Source organism: Myotis myotis, unplaced genomic scaffold, assembly GCF_014108235.1.
Source record: "Myotis myotis isolate mMyoMyo1 unplaced genomic scaffold, mMyoMyo1.p scaffold_m19_p_7, whole genome shotgun sequence".
Taxonomy (NCBI): Eukaryota; Metazoa; Chordata; class Mammalia; order Chiroptera; family Vespertilionidae; genus Myotis; species Myotis myotis.
This window is the reverse complement of record NW_023416379.1, coordinates 3,673,103-3,693,414: the sequence shown is the minus strand read 5'-3', so window position 1 is coordinate 3,693,414 and position 20,312 is coordinate 3,673,103. Positions and strand designations below refer to the sequence as shown.

General features: G+C 55.0%; 1 protein-coding gene across 4 annotated transcripts in view; it reads left to right on the top strand.

The window, feature by feature from the left end:
- Positions 1-20,312, top strand: part of IGF2R (insulin like growth factor 2 receptor) — a 92,918-nt gene that overhangs the window by 25,684 nt on the left and 46,922 nt on the right. For all 4 annotated transcript variants that reach the window (XR_004969008.1, XM_036318306.1, XM_036318305.1 and 1 more), the window contains exons 3-10: positions 3,949-4,076; positions 5,868-5,966; positions 10,415-10,547; positions 12,914-13,043; positions 14,737-14,842; positions 17,549-17,711; positions 17,840-18,011; positions 18,850-18,953. Coding sequence is in view for 3 of the 4 variants with exons in the window: in XM_036318306.1 (XP_036174199.1) it covers positions 3,949-4,076; positions 5,868-5,966; positions 10,415-10,547; positions 12,914-13,043; positions 14,737-14,842; positions 17,549-17,711; positions 17,840-18,011; positions 18,850-18,953 (1,035 nt within the window). In the remaining variant the exon portion in view is untranslated. The remainder of the gene's footprint in view (positions 1-3,948; positions 4,077-5,867; positions 5,967-10,414; positions 10,548-12,913; positions 13,044-14,736; positions 14,843-17,548; positions 17,712-17,839; positions 18,012-18,849; positions 18,954-20,312) is intronic.

The window sequence follows — 20,312 nt, the reverse complement described above, 5'->3', positions numbered from 1 at the left end:
CCGTCTGCTGGGCCGGGAGCTCGGGATCTGGTGGGGAGCGCCCGGCCTGGAGACCGCGGTCGGGAGGACCGGGCGCGCGCGGCCGGGCGCGCTCTGGAGGACCCGGCGCGATCTGGCGGGCCCGGCGAGCGCGGCCTGGTCTGGCGGGCCCAGCGGGCGCGGCCTGCTCGGGTGGGCCCGGTTTGGAGAGCGTGGTGAGGAGGACCTGGCGCCCGCGGTCGGGTGGGCCTGGCGCGGTCCGGCGGGCCCAGCGCGCGGTTCGGCGGGCCCAGCGCGCGGTCTGGCGGACCCAGCGCGCGGTCTGGAGGACCCAGCGCGGTCTGGCGGACCCGGCCTGGCGATCGGGATCTGGAGGACTCGGTGCGGCCCGGCGGGCCTGGGCGAGCGCGGCCTGGCCTGGCGGGCTCGGCCTGGAGACCGTGGTCGGGCGGGCCTGGCGCGCGCAGCCTGGGCTGGAGGAAGCGCCCTGGCGAGCGCGGCCTGGAACTCGCGCGCTCCGATCGGCCGGGGCCCCGCCAGTGCGTTCTGGCCTGGCGGACCCGGCCTGGAGAACGTGGCCTGGCGGGCCCTGCGCGAGGTCTGGAGGACCCGGCGCGGTCTGACGGGCCCGGCGAGCGCGACCCAGCCCATTTGGCGCCGTCCTCGGGAGCTGGCCGTGGGCCTGGCGTGCTGGCCGCCGCCCCGCAGTCCTCGCCCGGCTCTCGTCCGGGGAGGATGGCCTGGCTGGCCGGTTGCCGCGGTGGTTTGCCGCGGTTGCGTGCCGCGGTGCGCTGCGCTGCGGCCTCTCCTCGTGTGCCCTGGGCGGCAGCCGGTCTCGGCCGCCAGGCGGAGCGGGCAGAGGAGGAAGACGAGATGGATGGGCTGGCGCAATGCCGATGGGGCCTGGTGCTGAGGGATGCCGGTGCCTCGCGCCGCGGCGGCAGAGCTCGGCCGGATCCCTCTCGGCCCGAGGCCAGGGCCCTTCTCCTTCCCTTTTCAGGATGGGCCCGCAGTTATGAGGAGCCCCCAGGAGCTCTGGGCACAGGGCCGGAACGGGCTGCGGTATGGGGGGACTGCAGTGTGGGGGAGGGTCTTTAAGATGGGGGGGTGCCGGCCCGTGCGCGCCCTCTTGTGGCCGCAGCGCACTGCTTTCCGCCGCCGCCTCCGCGTCTCCTGCAGCGCTGGGCTGCGGGGGCGCCCGGAAGCCCCGCCCCATCGCCCGGTCCCAGACACGCCCACTGTGGGCGGGGCTTCGGGCGCTGTCCACGGGCGCTGTCCACGGTCCGGGCGCTGTCCACGGTCCCGGCGCTGCGGCGGGGTTTCTGCGTCCTTTTGCCGAGGAAAGGGTTGAGCGGACAGACCTCCGAGTCTCCCGCAGACGCCGGCGCGCAGGCGGGCAGGACAAAGAACCGCTGCGCTGTCATGTCAGCGCGCCGCTGTCGCAGCTCTGAAACCATGGCCTCTTCCCAGTTGGCATCATCATTTTACCCCCTCTCCTTTCTTTAAAAAGACCTCAGCTGTATGTATTGAATTGAACTATACTCCTGCGTTCATGATATGCACTTACCAGTAATCCGAGGGCTAACCTTTTAATTTAATTTTTTTAAAAATATATTTTTATTGACTTCAGAGAGGAAGGGAGAGGGGGAGATAGAAACATCAGTGATGAGAGAGAATCATTGATTGGCTGCCTCCTGCACGCCCCCCACTGGGCCTGCAATCCCAGCATGTGCCCTTGATCGGAATGGAACCTGGGACCCTTCAGTCCGCAGGCCGACGCTCTGTCCACTGAGCCAGACCAGCTAGGGCTCATTTTGTTTTTAATTAGTTGTTTTAGAAAATGTAGTGAATCCTATCTTCAACAAAATGTAGGAACCTGACAGTAACCACTACTTATGTCTTCCCCCAATGACTGGGAGTGACCATCAGCCCACATCTGTATTTAAAAATTTGTCCGTTCTCTTCCTCCCTTCCTCATCCCCCATCCCCCAATCTGGGTGTGTGTATACGTGAGGTTTTCAACTTTTTGGGGACTCGAATGGTAACAGTATTGTGTTGCTGAAAATCAGCTATATTGTCATCTTTCACTGTGGTTTATTCCCTGTAACCCCTATGCAATGTTGTGTGGCCCAACCAAGTTTAATCTGCTCTTCTGTTGAGGGGCATTTGGGTTGTTTCCAGGTGATTGCTAGTGTGAAGTACACAAGTTGTTCTTTCACTTGTTTCCTGCTACGAGAGTGCATGATTTTCTCTTAGGTATATGCCTGAGAGTTGAATAGTTAGGTCATAGGGTATATGAAAATTCAATTTTAGGGCATGATGCCAAACTGACTTCCGAAGTGGTCATACCAGTTTACACGTCCACACAACATAGGAGAGCTCTCCACTGTGTCTCCTCCACCGCTTGGTATTTAATTTTTTCAATGGAATTGCTGAAATTGGCATGCCATGTGGTCTCGATTAGCAGTTCCTTGTTCACCAGTGATGTTCTACATCTTCATGTATTTATTGATGTGCTTCCTTCTGTCTGAATATGTCCTGTCCATTTTATATTGAGTTTAGTCATATGACTTATTCTTTCTGCCTAGAAGGTTTAGATTTTTCTCTTTGCTTTTGATATTAAAATTCATCATATCTTGACTAGTTGTGGGTCTGAAAAAAACACTCTCTTTTTGTGTTCTGTCAGGTCATTCATTTCCTTTATTCCCTAGATTTATAAATTTGTTGGTCTTTGTGATTATATATATATTCTAGATGCCAGTTCTTTGCCAGCTCTGTGTATCTCCCAGTTTATAACTTGTTTCTTTTGTTAAGCTATTTTTGATGAATATAAAATTTTCAATTTAGTAACAAATTTACCAGTTTTTTATAGTTAATGCTACTTAGTGTTATTTTCTCTCATTAAGATATAAAAGATGGCTAACTATATTTTCTACTAAAAATTTGAAAGTTTGGTGTTTGATGTTTACATCTTTAACCCATTTAGAGTTTATTTTTGCATATGGTGGTAGGTAGTGATCCTATTTTATCTTTTTTTTTATATGGATTGCCATTTTGTTTCCAGTTCCATTTGTTGACTATCCTCTTCTTTGCCCATTGATGATATATTAAAGTTTGATTTGCACAAATGTCTCTGCTATGTTCTAGTCTATTTGTCAGTTTATCTGTTTCTATGCTAACTACCATCAGTTAACTGCCATGCGTCCAAAACGGAAACCATTCCCACACACCACGATATTTTGAATTTAATTAAAAAAAATCAATTTGCAATGAATATTATAAAAATAAATATATTACAATTCGGGTGTTCTTGAGTATTTTCAGTTGAAAATTCACACAAAAAATGATTTTAAAGTTGGTCTATAGACGCTTATGGCAGGCAAATGGTTAATACTATGCATATTTTTTATTTTTGATTATTACAGTAATGTCCCAGGCCAACTAAGACATTATTACTCAACTTGTGGGCCATTCTAAAGAATTTTGATTTATAGCACATATGGGAAGTTATTGAAGAATATTAGTGGCCGAGTAATAGGTTCTAAAATTCATTTTTGATGATCACACTGGTGCTAGATGGATGGGGTGGGGAGATGGTGAGGGACAAGACAAGAGTTGAGTTAAGGGGACCAGTTAGGCTAGAGCTGGTGAGAGATGAGAGTGGTTTTAGTAGTAACAGCGATGGAGGGATGTGGGTGGATTTGAGATGGAGGTAGAACCAGTAGAACTTTCCGATGTGTTGAATGTGGTAGAGAGAAAGGTAGGACTCAATGTGATGTGTTTGGGGCTTGAACAGCTGGGTGGATAAGATGCCATTCCTGGGATGCAGAATTCTGGGGAAAGGATAGTTTGTAAGTTTGTAAACTTTCAGATGAGTGATAGCACCGCTTTTAATTTGTTTTTGCTTGGAGATAGCTTTATGGTGGTGAATATTTTATAGCTTGTTAATTCTCTTTCCTTTCCGAATAGGTGACTCTCTTCTGAAAAGTGCAACCAGAACTCTTCTGGAATTCAACACGACAGTGGACTGTGACGGGGAGCGGCGTGCACGTCACAAAACCCAGAGCAGCATCACCTTCCTCTGCGGGAAAACCTTGGTGAGCCCGAGGTCGCATTTTATAATCTTTTGTTAGAAATGTTTGCCCCTTGGGAGGCCTTGCTATAGTGGTTATTCCAGGGAGAATAAGTGAAAAAAATGGAAAGCACAAAAGATAAAAACCCCAACCAAAATCACCATCGCCATTAAGAACCAATAAGTAAAAAATCCGAAGTCTATAGTTACAACTTTTGAGTGAAACTTGATCCACATCCTGTGTAAAACTACAAATCAAAGTGATTAATGTGTTTAAACTCAAAGCACAGTTTAATGTTTATTGCAGGCATAATTTTTTTTTCTTCTTTCTAAAGTCTCTTCTCCCAGCATTTTATTTGGATAGTTTTTAGGGCAATGTGTTTATTTTTTAAAATGTTTTTCTTTCCTCATTTACATTAAACTGTAGAGACGGACATCTATGTAGGACAGCGGTTTTCAAATGCTGTGCGGCAGAATGTTTAAAACGTGCAATACCTATTTAGTTGGGGGCGCTGACCTTTTTTCCCTTAGATTGTCAAATAAAAAAAAGCACAACAATAGCCGTCCGGCGTGAATGAATCAAAATTACATGGATTTTTTTTGTCAGATCGGCAAAAAATGTATTTTTTGGTGTGCTGCTTAATGTTAGTAATTCGTTTACGTGTGTGTCATGAGATGAAAATAGTTGAAAATAGCTGATCTAGAAGGTTTTGCTAGTGGGTAGTAGGCTTTCCAACCTTTCTGGGTATTCCTAGTGTTGAAATGGGACATAATTGTTTAAAGTGTGATTTGTTCTTGCTGTCTCTATATTGCATGGGATTTAAAAAATTTTAATCTTTAGTGGTTAGTGAGCATCTTGAAGTAAATAATTGTTAGTTTTTAGGAAAAGCAATTTGTATACAGATCCTATAAACGTTCTCTAATCAGAGTAAGCGCCCAAGTATTTAGAAAAATCAGGGTGAGTAAAACTCATGTGGCCACCAGATTGCTTTAAAATATTACTTTAGAATTTGCTGTGCCTGTTATATCCTCAGGCCCATAATGTCTCATCTCAAGAATTTTTTAAAGATAGGACTTACATGTTACATTTGGACCGGCCTATCAGTTGTCCATGTTGAAACACTGGGAGAAAGTTGGTTTGCCGTGCTCTGAAATATGGAGGTCTGTGTTACTGAATATGCTAGCTCCTGTTTTAATTTTAACTGATTTCCTTCAAGAATTCTGTGTTCACCATAAAAGAACCAGAATTGTGGCGAACTCCAGATTTGCACATGGGTGTGTAGAGGTAAATTCCCGCCGGGTCAGGTATCGCCCGGCAGCGCTGTGGCTAAGTTTGGAGTCTACCCGGGTCCAGGCGTTCGGGGGGGTGGAGTGGGGTGTGGGGGGGGCAGCGGCTGAAGCGAGGCTGGCGTAGGAACTCAGCCGGGCTTGGGTGGGCCTCCTCCCTCGCTGACAGGAAGCATGAGGTCACATTTTCTGGCTTTGATTTTGTTGGCATTTGGTTAAGAGAACATTTGGAGTTTGAGAGGATCAGGACTCTGAGGATTGCTTCCCATGAGTTTACTGTACTCGCATAGTTGGGGCAGTAGAACAGTGTTGGCCCGATTCTACCAAAATTCCAACATGATTTCATGAAGCTTTTGTCTCAGAGTTCTTGGGTTTGGGAACTTGGTGATGACCTTGTTGAACTAAAAACGGTTGCGTTTGCCCGCCACCCCCGTGTTGCTACTTTTAAAACGGCCGTTCGCTGTTTCTGACTTTAATAAGGGAGCCTCACAGGGTGCAGCAGGGTGACTTTTAATCTTATTTTTAACAGGGCACTCCCGAGTTTGTCGCTGCTGCAGACTGTGTGCACTACTTCGAGTGGAGGACTTCCGCAGCCTGCAAGAAAGACACGTTCAAAGCGAAGAAAGAGGTAACCTCAAGGTTACATGCTTGGAAAGAACGTTCGGGGACCCTTCAGACCTGAAATACTGGTTTAGTTGTTAATATTGTGCTGGGTGTTTCTCCGCTTAGGACAGGGCTCTCGGCATCCCACAGGAATGGAATGGCCCACCCGTGCAAGCAGGTTCGTTCCTGGTTTCTGGTGCCGTGCAACTCAGTACCTAAGGGACTCGGTGGAGTGGGTGCAGTGTGTTCACGATGCCTCCAGGTGCCGTCTCCCCCTGGAGCTCTAGGGAGGCTGCTGGATGGTGGCTCCCGGCCAGGCGTCCTGAGCCCTCCAGGTCTTGGCCAGCTCACCTCGGAGACTGGATGGCTTACCGTTCCTTCCGTTCTTTCTTGGTCAGATCATTCTTTAAAAAAAATAAATTTTAAAATAAATTAAAAAAAAATTTAATTTCAGAGAGGAGGCAAGAGGGAGATAGAGATAGAAACATTAATGATGAGAGAGAATCATTGATTGGCTGCCTCCTGTACATCCCCTACCGGGGATTGAGCCCGCAACTCAGGCATGTGCCCTGACCAGGAATCCAACAGTGACCTCCTGGTTCATGGACTGACGCTCACCACTGACCCACACCAGCCGGCCCGGTCAGGTCATTCTTGTTGATCCCCGAAGTGTCCTGCTCCCTAGACTAGGGCCTCTGAAGGTGGCTCCACCGCGTGCCTTTCCCTGGTCATGGAGGAGAGGGGAGTGGGTAGCACTCTCTTTCTGCTTCACTCCTCCCGCCACCGGGTCGGACCCGTGCTCGCCTGGACAGCGGTGTTCGTGGGCTGGCTATTCTCACTTTCGCCATTAGTTTTCTGTTCTGAAGGGTTGAGTTCAAAGTCTTAGGAGCGGGGAACTGAGCAGTGGGAGTTGTTTTCACTGATGGCTTAATGCCGTATCGTTCCAGAAGGGCAAAAAGAGGTACATTCGTTTTTAAAAAGTAAAACCAGTGACATGATGAGTGCTGAGTGATCGCAGGCCTTTCACACGGGCAGTCCGGGAAAGAGGACAGTCTCACGCGGCGTGGAAGAGGCCACGCTGCCTCGCGGAGGAGCCGGAGGAGGCTCAGTGCAGAACAGCTTCAAGTGTGAAAGGGAATAAGGCCCATGAAATGTCACCGACATTGAGGAACGGTGTCAGGTTTACACTTTCAATCGTAAAATGGAGGGCGAGCAGTTTGCCAGCATACAGTGCGTGGCGGGAGGAGCCTGTCGGGGCTGCAGGGTAGCTGCCTGCTCTTCCCGGAGACCTGCACCTCCCCGGCCCCTCGAGCCCCCGCGGCCCGACGCCCCCGCCTGCCAGCGAGGCTGTTTTCCTGCCGCTGCCGCGGGGCCTCTTCCTCGCTCTCCTGAGCTGGCGGCGGCGTCTCCCACCACCTGGGGAAAGCGCCTTTCCACGCTAAAGAAAGAAATAAGAAGCAGTTTGTCTCCCCTCTGCCTGGTGCGGCGGTGGGAAGTCACACAGCCGCCCGGGGCCCAGCCCTGCTGGTCTGTTTGTACAGCCCAGAGCGGAGAATGGCCTCACGTTTTATAGGCTGTAAAGAGACAAAGAAGAATGCAGGGCAGAGGCCTACGTGACGCGAGCCTGGCATGTTTACTCTGTGGCCTTTGCAGCAGACGGGTGCCCTGCTCTAAATTGTTCTTTGGGGCGGAGGGGGGAGGGCCAGCTGTTTTTTCTCAAGACAGTGACATTTAATTTCTCTTCGAAGTGGACCTGAAGGTGCAGGAGAGACGTTGCAGTCTGCGCTCTGCTGTCTCTGGGGCTGGGTGGCAGCGGGGCCTGATCCCTCCCGTTCCCAGGCAGGGAGGGCCCGTGGGGGGCCACGCAGGAGGAATTCCTTGCGTTTTGAAAGGCTGCTTGCTTTCAGGGGCCCGTGGACTCAAGGTCCGGAGGGCGCGTCCCTGCTCACGACCTGAACTCCTTTCTGCCCCCCGTGCCGGCACCTTAGAGGGAGGGCCCGAAGAGCATGTGGCCGCTCGCGCACTGCTGTCGCCGCTCCGGTCCCAGTCGCTCCCGGGTGACAGTCGAGCACACCCGCTCTGCCCTGTCTCCGGGGGATGGATTGTGCCGAGCGGCTGTGGTGTGACTCCAGAATGGTTAAAGCTCTCAGCATTTCTTCTCTTTTTTTCTCTCAACTTAAATTCTTTATTGTTGAAAGTCTTAGGTTTGTCTCCTTTTTCCCCCATTGACCTCTCCCCGGCTGCTCCCGCCCCCAGCACATACCCTCGCCCCCTATTCTCTGTGTCCGTGGGTTGTGCTTATCCGCCTGCATACAGCACCCGGCATTTCTTAAACAAGAATCCGCGCTCGGTCTAGGGTTGCTGTCGCCATGATGTCCACACCTCACTCATATTTCCTGGTTTCTTTGTTTGTGTTGCTCTGACGGCAGTGCGCGGCTGCCTTTAGCACGGCCACTTTGGCCCCTTCAGTGGGCCCTGGGAGGGTTTTTTCCGATGGTAATTTCTCTAAAGGACCCTGGGCGGACGCCCCCTACCCTAGCACTCCGGGGAACACAGGGGACTCAGAACTCAGCAGCCACACAAGCCCGGTTAACATACGGCGTGAACAAGGTCCACTCAGTGTGCGGAGCGGGGGGCCGGCTGCCCCTCCCCCGGCGGCCGCGTTCCTGCTCTCATGAATGTCTCCATTGCTTTGCTCCGTGGGGCAGGAAGTGGGAGGCCTTTCCCCAGGAGCCCGGCTGTTTTCCGACGCGCACTCCAGTTCTGTGGGCGCAGAGCTGGGCGGGCCCGCAATTCCTTCCTGGCCCGCGCGCCGGCCAGCGGTGGCTGGCTGCCTGGAGTGGGGGTCTGAGCGCCTGCTTCTCACTGGGATCCCTCGAGCCCGTCCAGGACGGCGAGTCCTTGCACACGTGGCCGTCTTGCCTTCCCCCCGCCTGGGCCACGGCCCCCTGGCTTTCACAGGCTTTCATTTTGTCGCTGGGGAGGTGCCCCGCCTCCATTCTGACCCTCTCGAGTTGGTGTCTGTGTGAACGTGCTGGGGATCGGCACCCGTCAGATTCACAAGATTAGGAACGCTGTGACCACTGTCCTGGGGTCCGGTGACAGCCTGCAGGGAGACCTTTATTTTAATTTAGGTAATTTTTAAAGTGTGTGGACCTAGCCTCTCTGCAGGATGTAGCCTGAGGCCTGGCGTCTAGCCCCTGTGTCATGTTCTCCCTGTACCAGATGTGCCAGCCCCTGCGGTTATCAGCGGGATCTCCGATCGTGGGAGCCTCTGCTTTAGGGATCTGGTCGGAATGAGGGCGCGTGTCCCCCGAGGCAGCGAGGAGGTGCAAGTTGTTGATTCAGGCCACTAGCTCTCCATGAAATCTTGGGAAACGGGGCTGGGGAAAAAAGGTTAGTGGGTCAGAGCGTTCCTGCAGGTCTGATAGCATCTTTCTAAGAAGGATTTGAAAGCTAAATATTAGGCAGTTAACCTTTGCGAGCAGACCTGCATGTAAAAGGCTTCATTGTCAAAGACGGAGTCTCAACAACATCGTGTCTAGAAAACGCTGAAACACACTACTTTGAAATGATTGCCGAGAACACGAGTCTTCAGAGTCCTTCTTCGCACGAGTGATTGAAGTGATGCCAGGGTATTTTTTTGGAAATAAGACTTACAAGGGGGTTTCAAAGGCAGACCTGGGAGGGGGTGGTGTGATCTGGGTGACGAGGGCCTTTGTGTGTCTGGGCACGTGTCTGGGCGCGATGGCTCTGCTTTAGAAGGAGGAGGAACTGTTGGAGCCCGGAGCCGTGTCAGCTGGAATGGGCTCCTTGACATTTTAGAAATAAGAGGCCATTAGTTCCTAGAGATGAGGGCGTGAGTGGTCATAAATGAGAATCAGGAAGGTGGCTCGGTGCTCGAAGGAGGGCCCTGTCTTCATGCTGCTGAGCAGAGGCTGGTGCAGGCGTTGTCCTGAGCCTGTCCTTTAGGCTTCAGCAAGGACAGCCCTGCACTCAGCCAGCGGTCTCTCCCGTGGGAGGAAGCTAACAGGTAACACACACCAGCGCTCTGAAGGGCAGGAAGGCGGGGGAGGCACAGAGAGGTGGAGAGCACTGCTTTAGATCAGGGTGTCAAGACAGGCTCCCCGAGCACGTGACGGCTCATCCGAGACTGGAGCGAGGTGGAGAGAGAGCGGTGTGATCCCGGGGAAGTGCATTCCAGCGGGAGGGAGGGTCGAGTTCCCCGGGCCGAGCAGCACCTGGGGGCCCAGAGACTGCGTCCTCGAGGTTGGGGGGGCTCCCTCTCTGTGGATCTGAGCAGAGTGATATGGCCGATGCGGCTTGGGCAGGGCTGAGCTGGTGGTGGTGGGGACATGGGCCGCAGGGCAGGGTGTGTGTCATCGGGAAGCAAGGACCCGGTGAAAAGACGGGTGGTCGCAGGCCAGTTGGAAGGTGTGTGTTCGAGACTGACTCTCTCCCCCTCTCTTCTAGGTGCCGTGCTATGCGTTTGATGGCGAGTTCAAGAAGCACGATTTAAACCCACTGATCAAGCTCAGTGGCGCTTACTTGGTGGACGACTCGGACCCGGACACGTCTCTGTTCATCAATGTTTGCAGAGACATAGGTGTGGACCTTGGGGGGCGTGGGCGAGGGGTGGGGAAGGGTCGCTTGGAAACGTCCTTGTCTTTGCCCTCCGCCTGCGCTCACCTGTCTGGAGAAACACGTGGCTTGTGAGGCCTCTGCGATAGCGCTTGTCCCCACAGATGTCTCTGTGCATAGCCCACCCCGCGGCCCCAGGAATCCGATCCCTCACACGTCCCCTCCACACTGCGAGTCCAGCCCCGTGTGCTCTCTCTGTCTGACAGTTGGGGTTTCAGGATTCTCACGTGAATCTTACTTCCAATGAGATTGGGGTGGGGGTGGGGGATGGATGGATTTGGTGTGTGGGCGCTGAGGACGGCTGGAGGAAATGGAGTCCGGAGTTCCTGCCAGGCTGGGGAAGCCACATGCCCCGGCTGTGGGTATCTGAGTCCCTTGGCTGTGAGCTGCAGGCTGGGAAAAGGGGGAGAGGGGTGCCCAGGGTCCTGGGGCACTTGGTCATGACCCATATTTCGTTCTGGGCCGACTTCCTGCCTGGCTGTCTCTGAAGCTGCCAGGACTGGTGTGAGAAGCTTGGGTGTCTGCTCAGCTACCTGAAGGCTGTGCCCAGCCTTTATCCAGCGAGGCCGTGGGAAGCTGTGCTAAGCCCGGCTGGAGCCTCGCTTGGCCTTGGCTTCAAGGGCTGTGAGTTGTTAGTCCTATGCTAGCTTTGCTCATAATTAATAAAAAATAATTCTTCCGTTTCCTTTACATTCTTATTCCTCACATCGTATGTAGGACTTTGGCCTTAGAAAAGTTTGGAAAAGTTTTTAAAAAGAAAGCCAGCCCATGAGAGGACTGTGGGCGCAGGCACACGCGTGAGTGTGTGAGTGTTCTTTACCCTGTGCGTGGCCATCACGTGCCACTTGGCTCACTACTTCTACCTTGTTCTAAAAAGGGAGCCACACGGCTCCCCAGGGGCCAGCGCCGGGCAGGTGTGCCTCAGGCTGTTCATGCCATTCTTTTGTGCTCCAAGGATGGCTTCTGTTGTTCTTCTGGAAAAAGGTCGGTAGACAAAGTCTTTGTCTTAAGTGCGCCTGTAACTCAGATTTGATGATTAAGTTGAAGAGGCCTGTAGGTGGTTGAATTCTGAAATAATATGCGATTATTCACGTTCACTGGATATATTCTTTTTTTAAATTTTATTTTATTGTTTAAAGTATTACAGATAGTAGTACATATGTCTCCCCCTGCCCCCCCATTGACCTTCCCCCAGCCTCCCCTACTCCCCGGCACATGCCCTTACCAACCCCCCCCCGGCTCCCCCCCCCAGTGTCTTGTGTCCATTGGTTATGCTTATATGCATGCATACAAGTCCTTTGGTTGATCTTTTACCTCCCCACCCCCAACACTCCCCAGCCTTCCCGCTGTAATTTGACAGTCTGTTCCATGCTTCTCTGCCTCTGTATCTTTTTTCATCAGGTTATAATGATTTATTCTTAAAAGCGCTTTGTTTCTTTCCCATTGACTGGCAGTTTGAGTTGGGTTTCTGTGACTTTGATTCACACGGGATCATCCACACTGAGTGTCTTTACCCTGACTTCCTCCAGCCCCAGGAGATTGCTCCGGGCCTCCCACTGGTTTGAAAGTGACCCTGGAAACCATGAACAGCGTAGCTTTCCTGCCGGCTGCTCAACTGCACGCTGAGGGCTTGTGCCTTGCATTTGCTTTCAGTCCCCCAAGTGCTCCGTCCCCGTGGGTCACTGTGGGCGCAGACGCTTGGGGTGCACGAACCACCCGGCAGGGAAACCTCATGATGGGGCCTGAGACCGATGGTCGTGTCCCTTCATTGTCCGTGATTCCTCAACCCTGTGAGGGGCTCGGCTGGGAGAGCTGTGGAGTTAGGTCAAAGGTATAGCAGAAGTCAGTGGTGGATCGGGGATTTGAATCCAGAACCATCTGTGGGTTCTCTCTCGGATCTGTGTGTCTTCACACAGACCGGTGGATCCCTGCCTTTGCTGGTCTGTTTATAGATGGAAAGGTGGTCATGCTGAAGGTAGTGAGTTTCCAGGAGGAGGGGGCACATTCCTTAACGTCAGCGAACACGAGAGCCCCGGCTTATCGGGCGCCTCTGACGTGCCAGGTGCGGAGCGAGTGCCCTGCATTCCTTCCCCGACACGTGCCCGCAGCCCTGCCGGTGGGGGCTGCTGCTCTCCCTCCTCCTGACACGCAGGCAGGTCACTGATGTCCAAGGTCTCAGAATGGAATGTGGTCCAAACGTCTACCTTATGTTACTTAGGGAGACTTTTGAAATGTTGATCTTGTTTTTTTCTTTAAGGGGACCTTGGGCCCGAGGGTAAGTGTGATGACCCTTGCTGATGCATAATCCACATCCCATGTAATGTTTTACAGACACTCTCCGGGACCCGAGCCTGCAGCTGCGCGCCTGCCCCGTGGGCACCGCCGCCTGCCTGGTGCGAGGGGGCCAGGCCTTCGACGTGGGCCAGCCCAAGGAGGGGCTGAAGCTCGTGAGCAAGGACAGGTCAGTGTGCGTGGGGCAGCTGCCTCCTCAGCAGGAGCCTGGCTTTGTAGTTTGCTGCAAGATAATGCTTGCAAAACGATGGCTTCCCACATGCTTGCAAAACCACCAGTCATCGCGGTGAGTCACCGAGGCTGCCTGACTCCTAATCGCTTGTCTCCAGAGCTGTAGACGTGGGTCGGGATGAGCCCCACACGGCTGCCTCGTGACAGCTCCATGTGACAGCTCCCTGCAGGTGTGTCTGACGGTGGCCATGGCAGCTCCCTGGTGAAGTTCACTGTTTCCTCCTTATCTGCTCTTTAGAGACACACTCCTGCAGGGAGAGGGCAGGAAGGGCAGTTTGCTGGCTCCCTTCCAGGGCGCGGGGCCTGCTTCCTGCCGGGGCACTGGCGCCCCAGGCCCTCCAGGCCCCCAGGCCCCCCAGGCGCCCCAGGCCCGGTGCTTCATTCCTCATGATAAGAGGTGCTGCTTGCTCGTGCTCTTCCTGCCTCTGTGCCTGACTTGGCAGGGAGACGCTTTTCTCCGTGGGCACACGTGACCGCGACCGGCACCGGGGGGAGGGGTTTTGATGGCCCCGGTGGCAGGGCCCTTGATGGACACCTCGTGGGCTGCTCTGCGTGGAGCTGTGGCTCATCAGTGCTGCGATTACAGATGCCTGCGGAAACGGGGCATGCCTGTGATGTGACATGTTGGGGAGGTTTCTAGGTGCGTGTCTGCATTAGTTTGCAGGGCTGCTGTGAGCAAAGTACCACAGCTTGGGCGGCCGGCAGCGGAAAGTTATTTGCTCTGTTTTGGAGGCCAGCGGTCCAGGGCGCCAGGGCTGTTTTCCTGCGGCCTTTCTCCTTGGTGTGCGGGCGGCCGTCTTCTCCCTGTGCCCGCGTGCTTCCCTCTGCCTGTCCTGGTCTCTTCTTACAAGGACACGGTGCTGTCTGATTAGCGCCCACCCTGATGGCCTCGCCTTACTCACCTCTTTAAATACCTCATCTCCAAAGACTCACATGCTGAGGGGCTGGGGTTCGGGCTTCTGCGGGAGTCGGGGGAGGGAGGACACCATGCAGCCCATCATGTTGTCCTACGTGACAAATGGGGGATCCTTCGTACCCGGAGGGCTTTGTGAGAAGCGGGTATTGGAAGAAAGCCTGGGCTTGTCTTCAGGGGAAAGGCAGGCCGTGCTTTCGGCTGTTCTGTGGCCGGCTCACCAGGAGCTCGGGTGAGGCCCCGAGGTGAGGCCCCCACCCCTCGTGAGGCCTTCCCGCTGCGGCCAGCTGGCCAGCACGCTCCGCTATCTTCAGGTGACAAAGGCGACCTTGGCTCGCACGGAGACGACGTTGTTTGGGAGGAAGTGGTCTTGCGGGCTCTGGCGCGATGGCTTGACCTGCTCAGCTGTGTTTGTTTGGTTTTGTTAGAGTGTAATGTTTTTTGTTTGACTCAAACAGCTTTTCTTAGCATTTAAATTTACACGTTGCTTGTTTTTAAAAGAAAATAGCACAAAATTGAAGTTTACTCTTAAATTTATTTCTCTTCCCCAAATGGAAATGAATTAAAGTGTTGTACTACGTGTGGCTTCTTTCACATTGTAATCTTCCTTCAGTTACCAGTGTCCCCCAAATGAATGCTCAGGGCTCTCGGGTGAATTTGAATGCCTTTAATTTGAAAGCGATTCTTTGTAACACTCTTGTCTCTCTGTGGCCTCCAGGCTGGTCCTGACCTACGGAAAAGAAGGGGCAGGGAGGCCCGACTTCTGTGAGGGCCACAGCCCGGCCGTGACCATTACCTTCGTCTGCCCCTCGGAGCGCCGGGAGGTGAGCTGTTCTGTTCTCTCGGGACTTCCCAGTGCCCGCCAGCGGGCTCCCTGGGAGCAGGGGCCAGGGCTGCGGTGGGCGGTGGGTCTGTGCGGGCCGGGGGTGCGGACTGGGGGAAATCATGCTTCCCGGGATGGCCGAGCGGTCGAGGCTCCTGGAGAACAGCCGGCTTTTTGCTCTCTCAGACACCTCTAGGGGCCCGGGGTGTTCACGTAGGACTGTGTTTTGTTCTGTTGTGGGAGACAATTTTAATTGGTTCGTGGACAGATTTAAAAATTTTCATAGCTACGCTGATTTGAGTGGGTTTTGAAAAACCATCCTTACATCCCCAAACCCGTGATTTCATGGCCCTTATTGTTTTGGGATGAAACCAGGTGAAAGTAGCTAATGAGTTTCCAGAAACGTGGTCAGAAAGAAGCAGTGCAGATGCGGTGCAGACCCGGGAGGCTTCATGCAGGGCCGTGGCGGGCTGTGGGGGTCCTGCCTGGTGTGGGAGGATGTCGGCCGAGGGAAGGCTCCCTGGGCTCACAGGGGAGCGGTCACCCTCCCTGCCTCCCCCCTCCCCGCCGGCCCCCCCCTGCCGAGCTGCCAGCAGCCTGATTGCTCTGTCCTTTGGCTGTTTACGCAGTTGAGCACAGCTGTAAACTCCGTGAGGGTAGGGCGGTCTGGGTTGTCCTTGGCCGGTGCCCAGTGGTGTTGCATGCACGTGTGGCTGTGAAGTGTTTTAGCAGATGTGGGTGCCGATGGACGGAGACAGCCCGAAGGAAGGGCAGGGCTTCCCCCTGATTTATTCCCGTCTCCTCCGAGCAGAGGGAGCGAGGAGGAGGGGAGTTCTTGGGCTAGGGAGCCCTACTCCCCTCCCCCCAAATAAACGTGGAATGTGCCGTGGCAGCCGGCCAGCTTTGTGCGCTGGGGTATGGGGACAAAGGTTTAGTCCTGACCAGCTTTCCACGTTAGGTCCCCAGACTCCCAGGGCCCGCGGTGGCAGCTCACAGGACCCGCCTGGCCGCCCCGGGCTCGACGTCAGCTCTGAATGCTAGGTGGAGGGGCTCTGATTTATTCCTTCCGTCCGTGCCTACGCATGGGAATGGAAACCTTCTCAGGCTGTGGAGGCTGTCTCGGGGCCGCGGGCTCACAGGCTCCCCCCTCGTTTGCGCGGCGTTCAGTGAGGACCCTGTGTGCTGGAGAGGAGTGGGCGCCCCCTCTCCCGCCCGCCCCTCCCGCCCTCTCCTCCCAGACGTGAGGCACCGCGGTGTCCGTGCAGGGGCTGGTTTGCTGCTAGGAAGGGAAGGGTCCCGCCCAGGCTAGCTGTTCACGGGCAGCACTCGGGTTACATGTGGTGCCTTCACACTTGAAGGTTTGCTGAAGCGTTTGCGCTGGCTGTTGAACACTTTTAGGAGCTGGGAGTTCAGTCAGCGTGTACCTTGTAGATCTCTTTAAAAAAGCTTTAGTGAATGTACAGATGGCAAAAGCCCCTGTTGTAAGCACAGGAACAGAATTGTGCAACCAGTGCCCCCTGTCTGATGTTCGGACGTGTCCATCACCCCGAAAGAGACTTTGTGTGGCCACTACTACCCCTGCCCCAGCCTGGCGGCCACAGCCTGTGGACTTGCCTTTCTGGGCATCTTGTGCAGTGACCGTCTAGTGCAGTGACCGCACACCGTGTGCCTTTGTGCCCAACTTCTCCCACGCGGCCCGCCGCCGTCAGCACGGGTCCGACCTGACCGCGCTGAGGGCTGAAAGCACCAGCTCTGAGTCAGAGTCGGAGCCGGACACGCCACTTCACAGCTTAGTCATCACATGACCTGTGTTTGCAACCAGCGTGGAGGCCTGTGCCTGGCACGCAGCGGCGCCGGGTAAACGTTTGCAGAGCGGCGGCGCTCAAGAGGCAGCAGCCCTGCCTGGTGCTGAGCAGCTGCACGCTCTCCCGGCGATGGTTACGGACGGACGGCACTGCCCTCGGGAGCAGGGCCTCCCGGCCTCCGTCCCTGTCCCACCGCAGGCTTGGCCAGAGCTCACGTCTGCAGTGTGTGGGTGAGGCCCTGTCCCTGGGGCAGGAGCATATGGAGGCGTGCCCAGGACCCTGAGACAGTCGGGAGAGGGGTGCAGGGCCGTCTCCCTAGAGCAGCTGTGGGCAAACTACAGTTTGAAATGAATAAAACTAAAAAAAAAAAAAAAAAAAAGACCGTACCCTTTCATGTAATGATGTTTACTTTGAATTTATATTAGTTCACACAAACACTCCATCCATGCTTTTGTTCTGGCCCTCCGGTCCAGTTTAAGAACCCATTGTGGCCCTCGAGTCAAAAAGTTTGCCCACCCCTGCCCTAGAGGCTCCCAGGCACAGCGATTCCCATGCAACTTGGGGGGGGGGGGGGGTGGGCCCGGGCTCCCCAGCTCTTCTGATTGGAAGGCACGGCTGCCCGCCCTTTGCCTCACTCGCCTGGCTGCTGCTGAGGCCGGGGTGTCGGGTGACGCTGGGTTCAGGGTGCACTGGCTGAAGTCCAGTGTGACCCTGAAGGTGTGGGGGTGCTGGCGAGTCCCTGGGGTCGTGGCGAGTCAGAGAGTCCAGACACTGAGGGTGCAGAGCAGGGACAGGAAAGCGTAAAACCCAGCAACTGACTCCTGAGACTTCAGAAGGGGGAACCTGGGTTGAAGCTGAATGCTCACAATTTAAGTTTGCACCTTCCCAACCGTTTCCGATAGGGCACCCTTCCCAAGCTCACGGCCAAATCCAACTGCCGCTACGAGGTCGAGTGGGTCACGGAGTACGCCTGCCACCGGGATTACCTGGAGAGCAGCAACTGCTCCCTGAGCAGCGCACAGCACGACATCGCCATCGACCTGTGGCCGCTGCGGCAGAGCCGAGGTGAGCGGCCGGCCGGTGCTGGGCGCCCTTCCCGCGGGGGGTGCAGAGCCCGGGCCGCCGAGCGGCGCCGTGACTTCCAGCGGCTGTGGCTGCGGCGGGGCCTCTCTCATTTGCTCCCTTCTCTCCAGGTCGTTACTACACTGCCGACGGGAAGGAGTACGTTTTTTATTTGAATATCTGCGGAGAGATTGAAGCAGCCCCGAAGGCCTGTAATGAGAAGCAGGCTGCGGTTTGCCAAGGGAAGAAGCCTGATTTCACTCAAGTCAGAGCGGCAGGAAAATTCCAGAGCCAGACTCTCCGGTGTGTAAACAGCCTTCCCGCGCTTTTCGAGCGCATTGTGTCTGTTCTCGTTAAACTTACCCGACTTCCCGTGGCCCTTCCTCCTCCGTCCCCGCAAAGCCCAGGAGCCGGGAGGACGCGTCCCTCCCTCCGACCTGCCTGGGGCGTGGGGCCTTGGTCACTGGGCACCGGGCTGCTCTTCCTGGCAGGACAATGAGATGGCTCCTGTTAAATCTGTTTGCTTTACAAGCCATTGTTTGGAAGGAGCCACACTGTAGGAAACTTACTTAATTAGTTTACAGTTGAAGCAGCTTTTGTACTTAAAAATTTATGTTTCCTAGCTTCCCGTTGTCTCCGGCACTTAGAGAATCTGAAATGCCGTTAGCATAACGTAAAGGTTTTAAACAACTAAGAAAACACACCCAGCCCAATTCTCATGGCCCCTGACTTAGTGGTCATCGTTACTGAGCGAGAGGAGATGCCGTTCCCTGAGAACGCGCATCGTCCAGGGCCCGCAGGTAAGGCCGCGCCGATGGCCGTGGCCGCAGCACCATGCGCTTCACGGCCATTGTTTGTCTTGTACAAAATCCAAGGAGGAGAGCGGAGGAGTGTGCAGGCTCACAGCAAACCTTCGGCGCTGTCCTGCCGCCGTTAGGACTTTGAAGTAAGAGGACGATAAGCCCGTCCATTTGGAACTCATTTCCTCTCGCCGTTTTCCCCAGCTGGCGAGAGCGTGCTGTTCTGTGTCAGCACCGATTTGTCGGGGGTATGCGAAGGGCTTAATGGAGAAAAGTTTAAAAATGCAGGTTCCTCTCGGGGTTCTGCTAAACATGCATGCATGTGTGTTTCCAAAATCCAGGTACTCGGACGGAGACCTCACCCTCATCTACTCAGGAGGCGACGAGTGCAGCTCGGGCTTCCAGCGCATGAGCGTCATAAACTTCGAGTGCAACGAGACCGCAGGTGAGTGTGCCGCGGGTGAGCGTGCCCAAGGGTGAGCACTTTCGTCTGTGTCAGGCGCCGGGCACGGGTGTTCCTGGGAGTGGAGCGCTGAATGGGGCCGTCAGGCGTCCTCCAGGCGTGGCACCTCCAGCCCCCAGCCAGCGACACACATCCTGTTTCCACTTTCCTCCCCTCTGTTTGCTTTGGGAGTGGCCAGCGCTGGGCCTGCTGGGATGGAGGCTCTGCCTTGGGTTCCATTCTCAACAGCATGGGTACGGATTCTGCAAGGTGGGTCTGCTCTCTGACCCCTTTTCTTGTACAAACTGAGGTTCAAAGGGACCCTTTAAGATGGTGGCCCAGTGATAGCGGCTAGATTTTGGGATCCCAGGAGGTCGCAGAGCAAGTTTGGTTTTTCCGAGCGATTAGGAGAAGCTTCCTTTTTAAAAATATTTTTATTGACTTCAGAGAGGAAGGGAGAGGGAGGGAGGGAGGGAGGGAGGGAGGGAGGGAGAGAGAGAGAGAGAGAGAGAGAGAGAGAGAGAGAGAGAGAGAAACATCAATGAGGAGAGAGAATCATGGATCGGCTGCCTCCTGTGCGTCCCCTGACTGGGGATCGAGCCCACAACCTGGGCCTGTGCTTGACTGGGAATCGAACCCTGACCTCCTGGTTCACAGGGTGATGCTCAACCACTGAGCCCTGCCGCCGGGCAGGAGAAGCTTCCTTGAGGTCACACTCTGCATCTGCAGAGGTGACGGGATCCGTTGTCATCAGGGAGCGGGCCTGTCTGTTGACCTTCCAGCTGTGACCCCAAGCGTCCGCAGGCTGGCCCCGCCTCTGTACCTAGTGCTGGTTCTGGAGCCACCTGGCCCATGAGGCCGCCAGCCCAGGTCCTCCCGGCTCCGCACGCTGTTTGTTTTGTGTGTTTGTGGCAGCGTCGGCCATTTGGTCATGGGCAGCTTTTGACATGGTTCGTTGCAGAGCCCAGCAGAGGCAGCTGTGCGTGACGGGAGTGGGGCCCTGAGAGCCGAGCCTGGGATGTGAAGGAGCTGGGAAGAGGTGGTGAGCAGAACTGAGCTCCCATAAACTGCCCAGCGGGCCCCAAAGGGGGGCCTCGTGCAACGAGGGGGGCCTCGCCCACACACACGCCCTTCCTGCTCCTCTGCTGCCCTTGATCCGCTGCCCCTCGTGCCCGGCAGCCGCTCCCCCACGCACTCTCGCTGACGGGAGACGGCCAGCCGGCCCTGTGAACGCGCACGTTCTCCGTGAGTCACCAGCACACGCTTGTTTGACCTTGTGAGATGGATGGACACACAGGGCCCGCGAGGCGGTTCCTGGCCAGGAGCCGAAGGAGAAGGGAACTGGCCAGTGTTGTGCAGGGT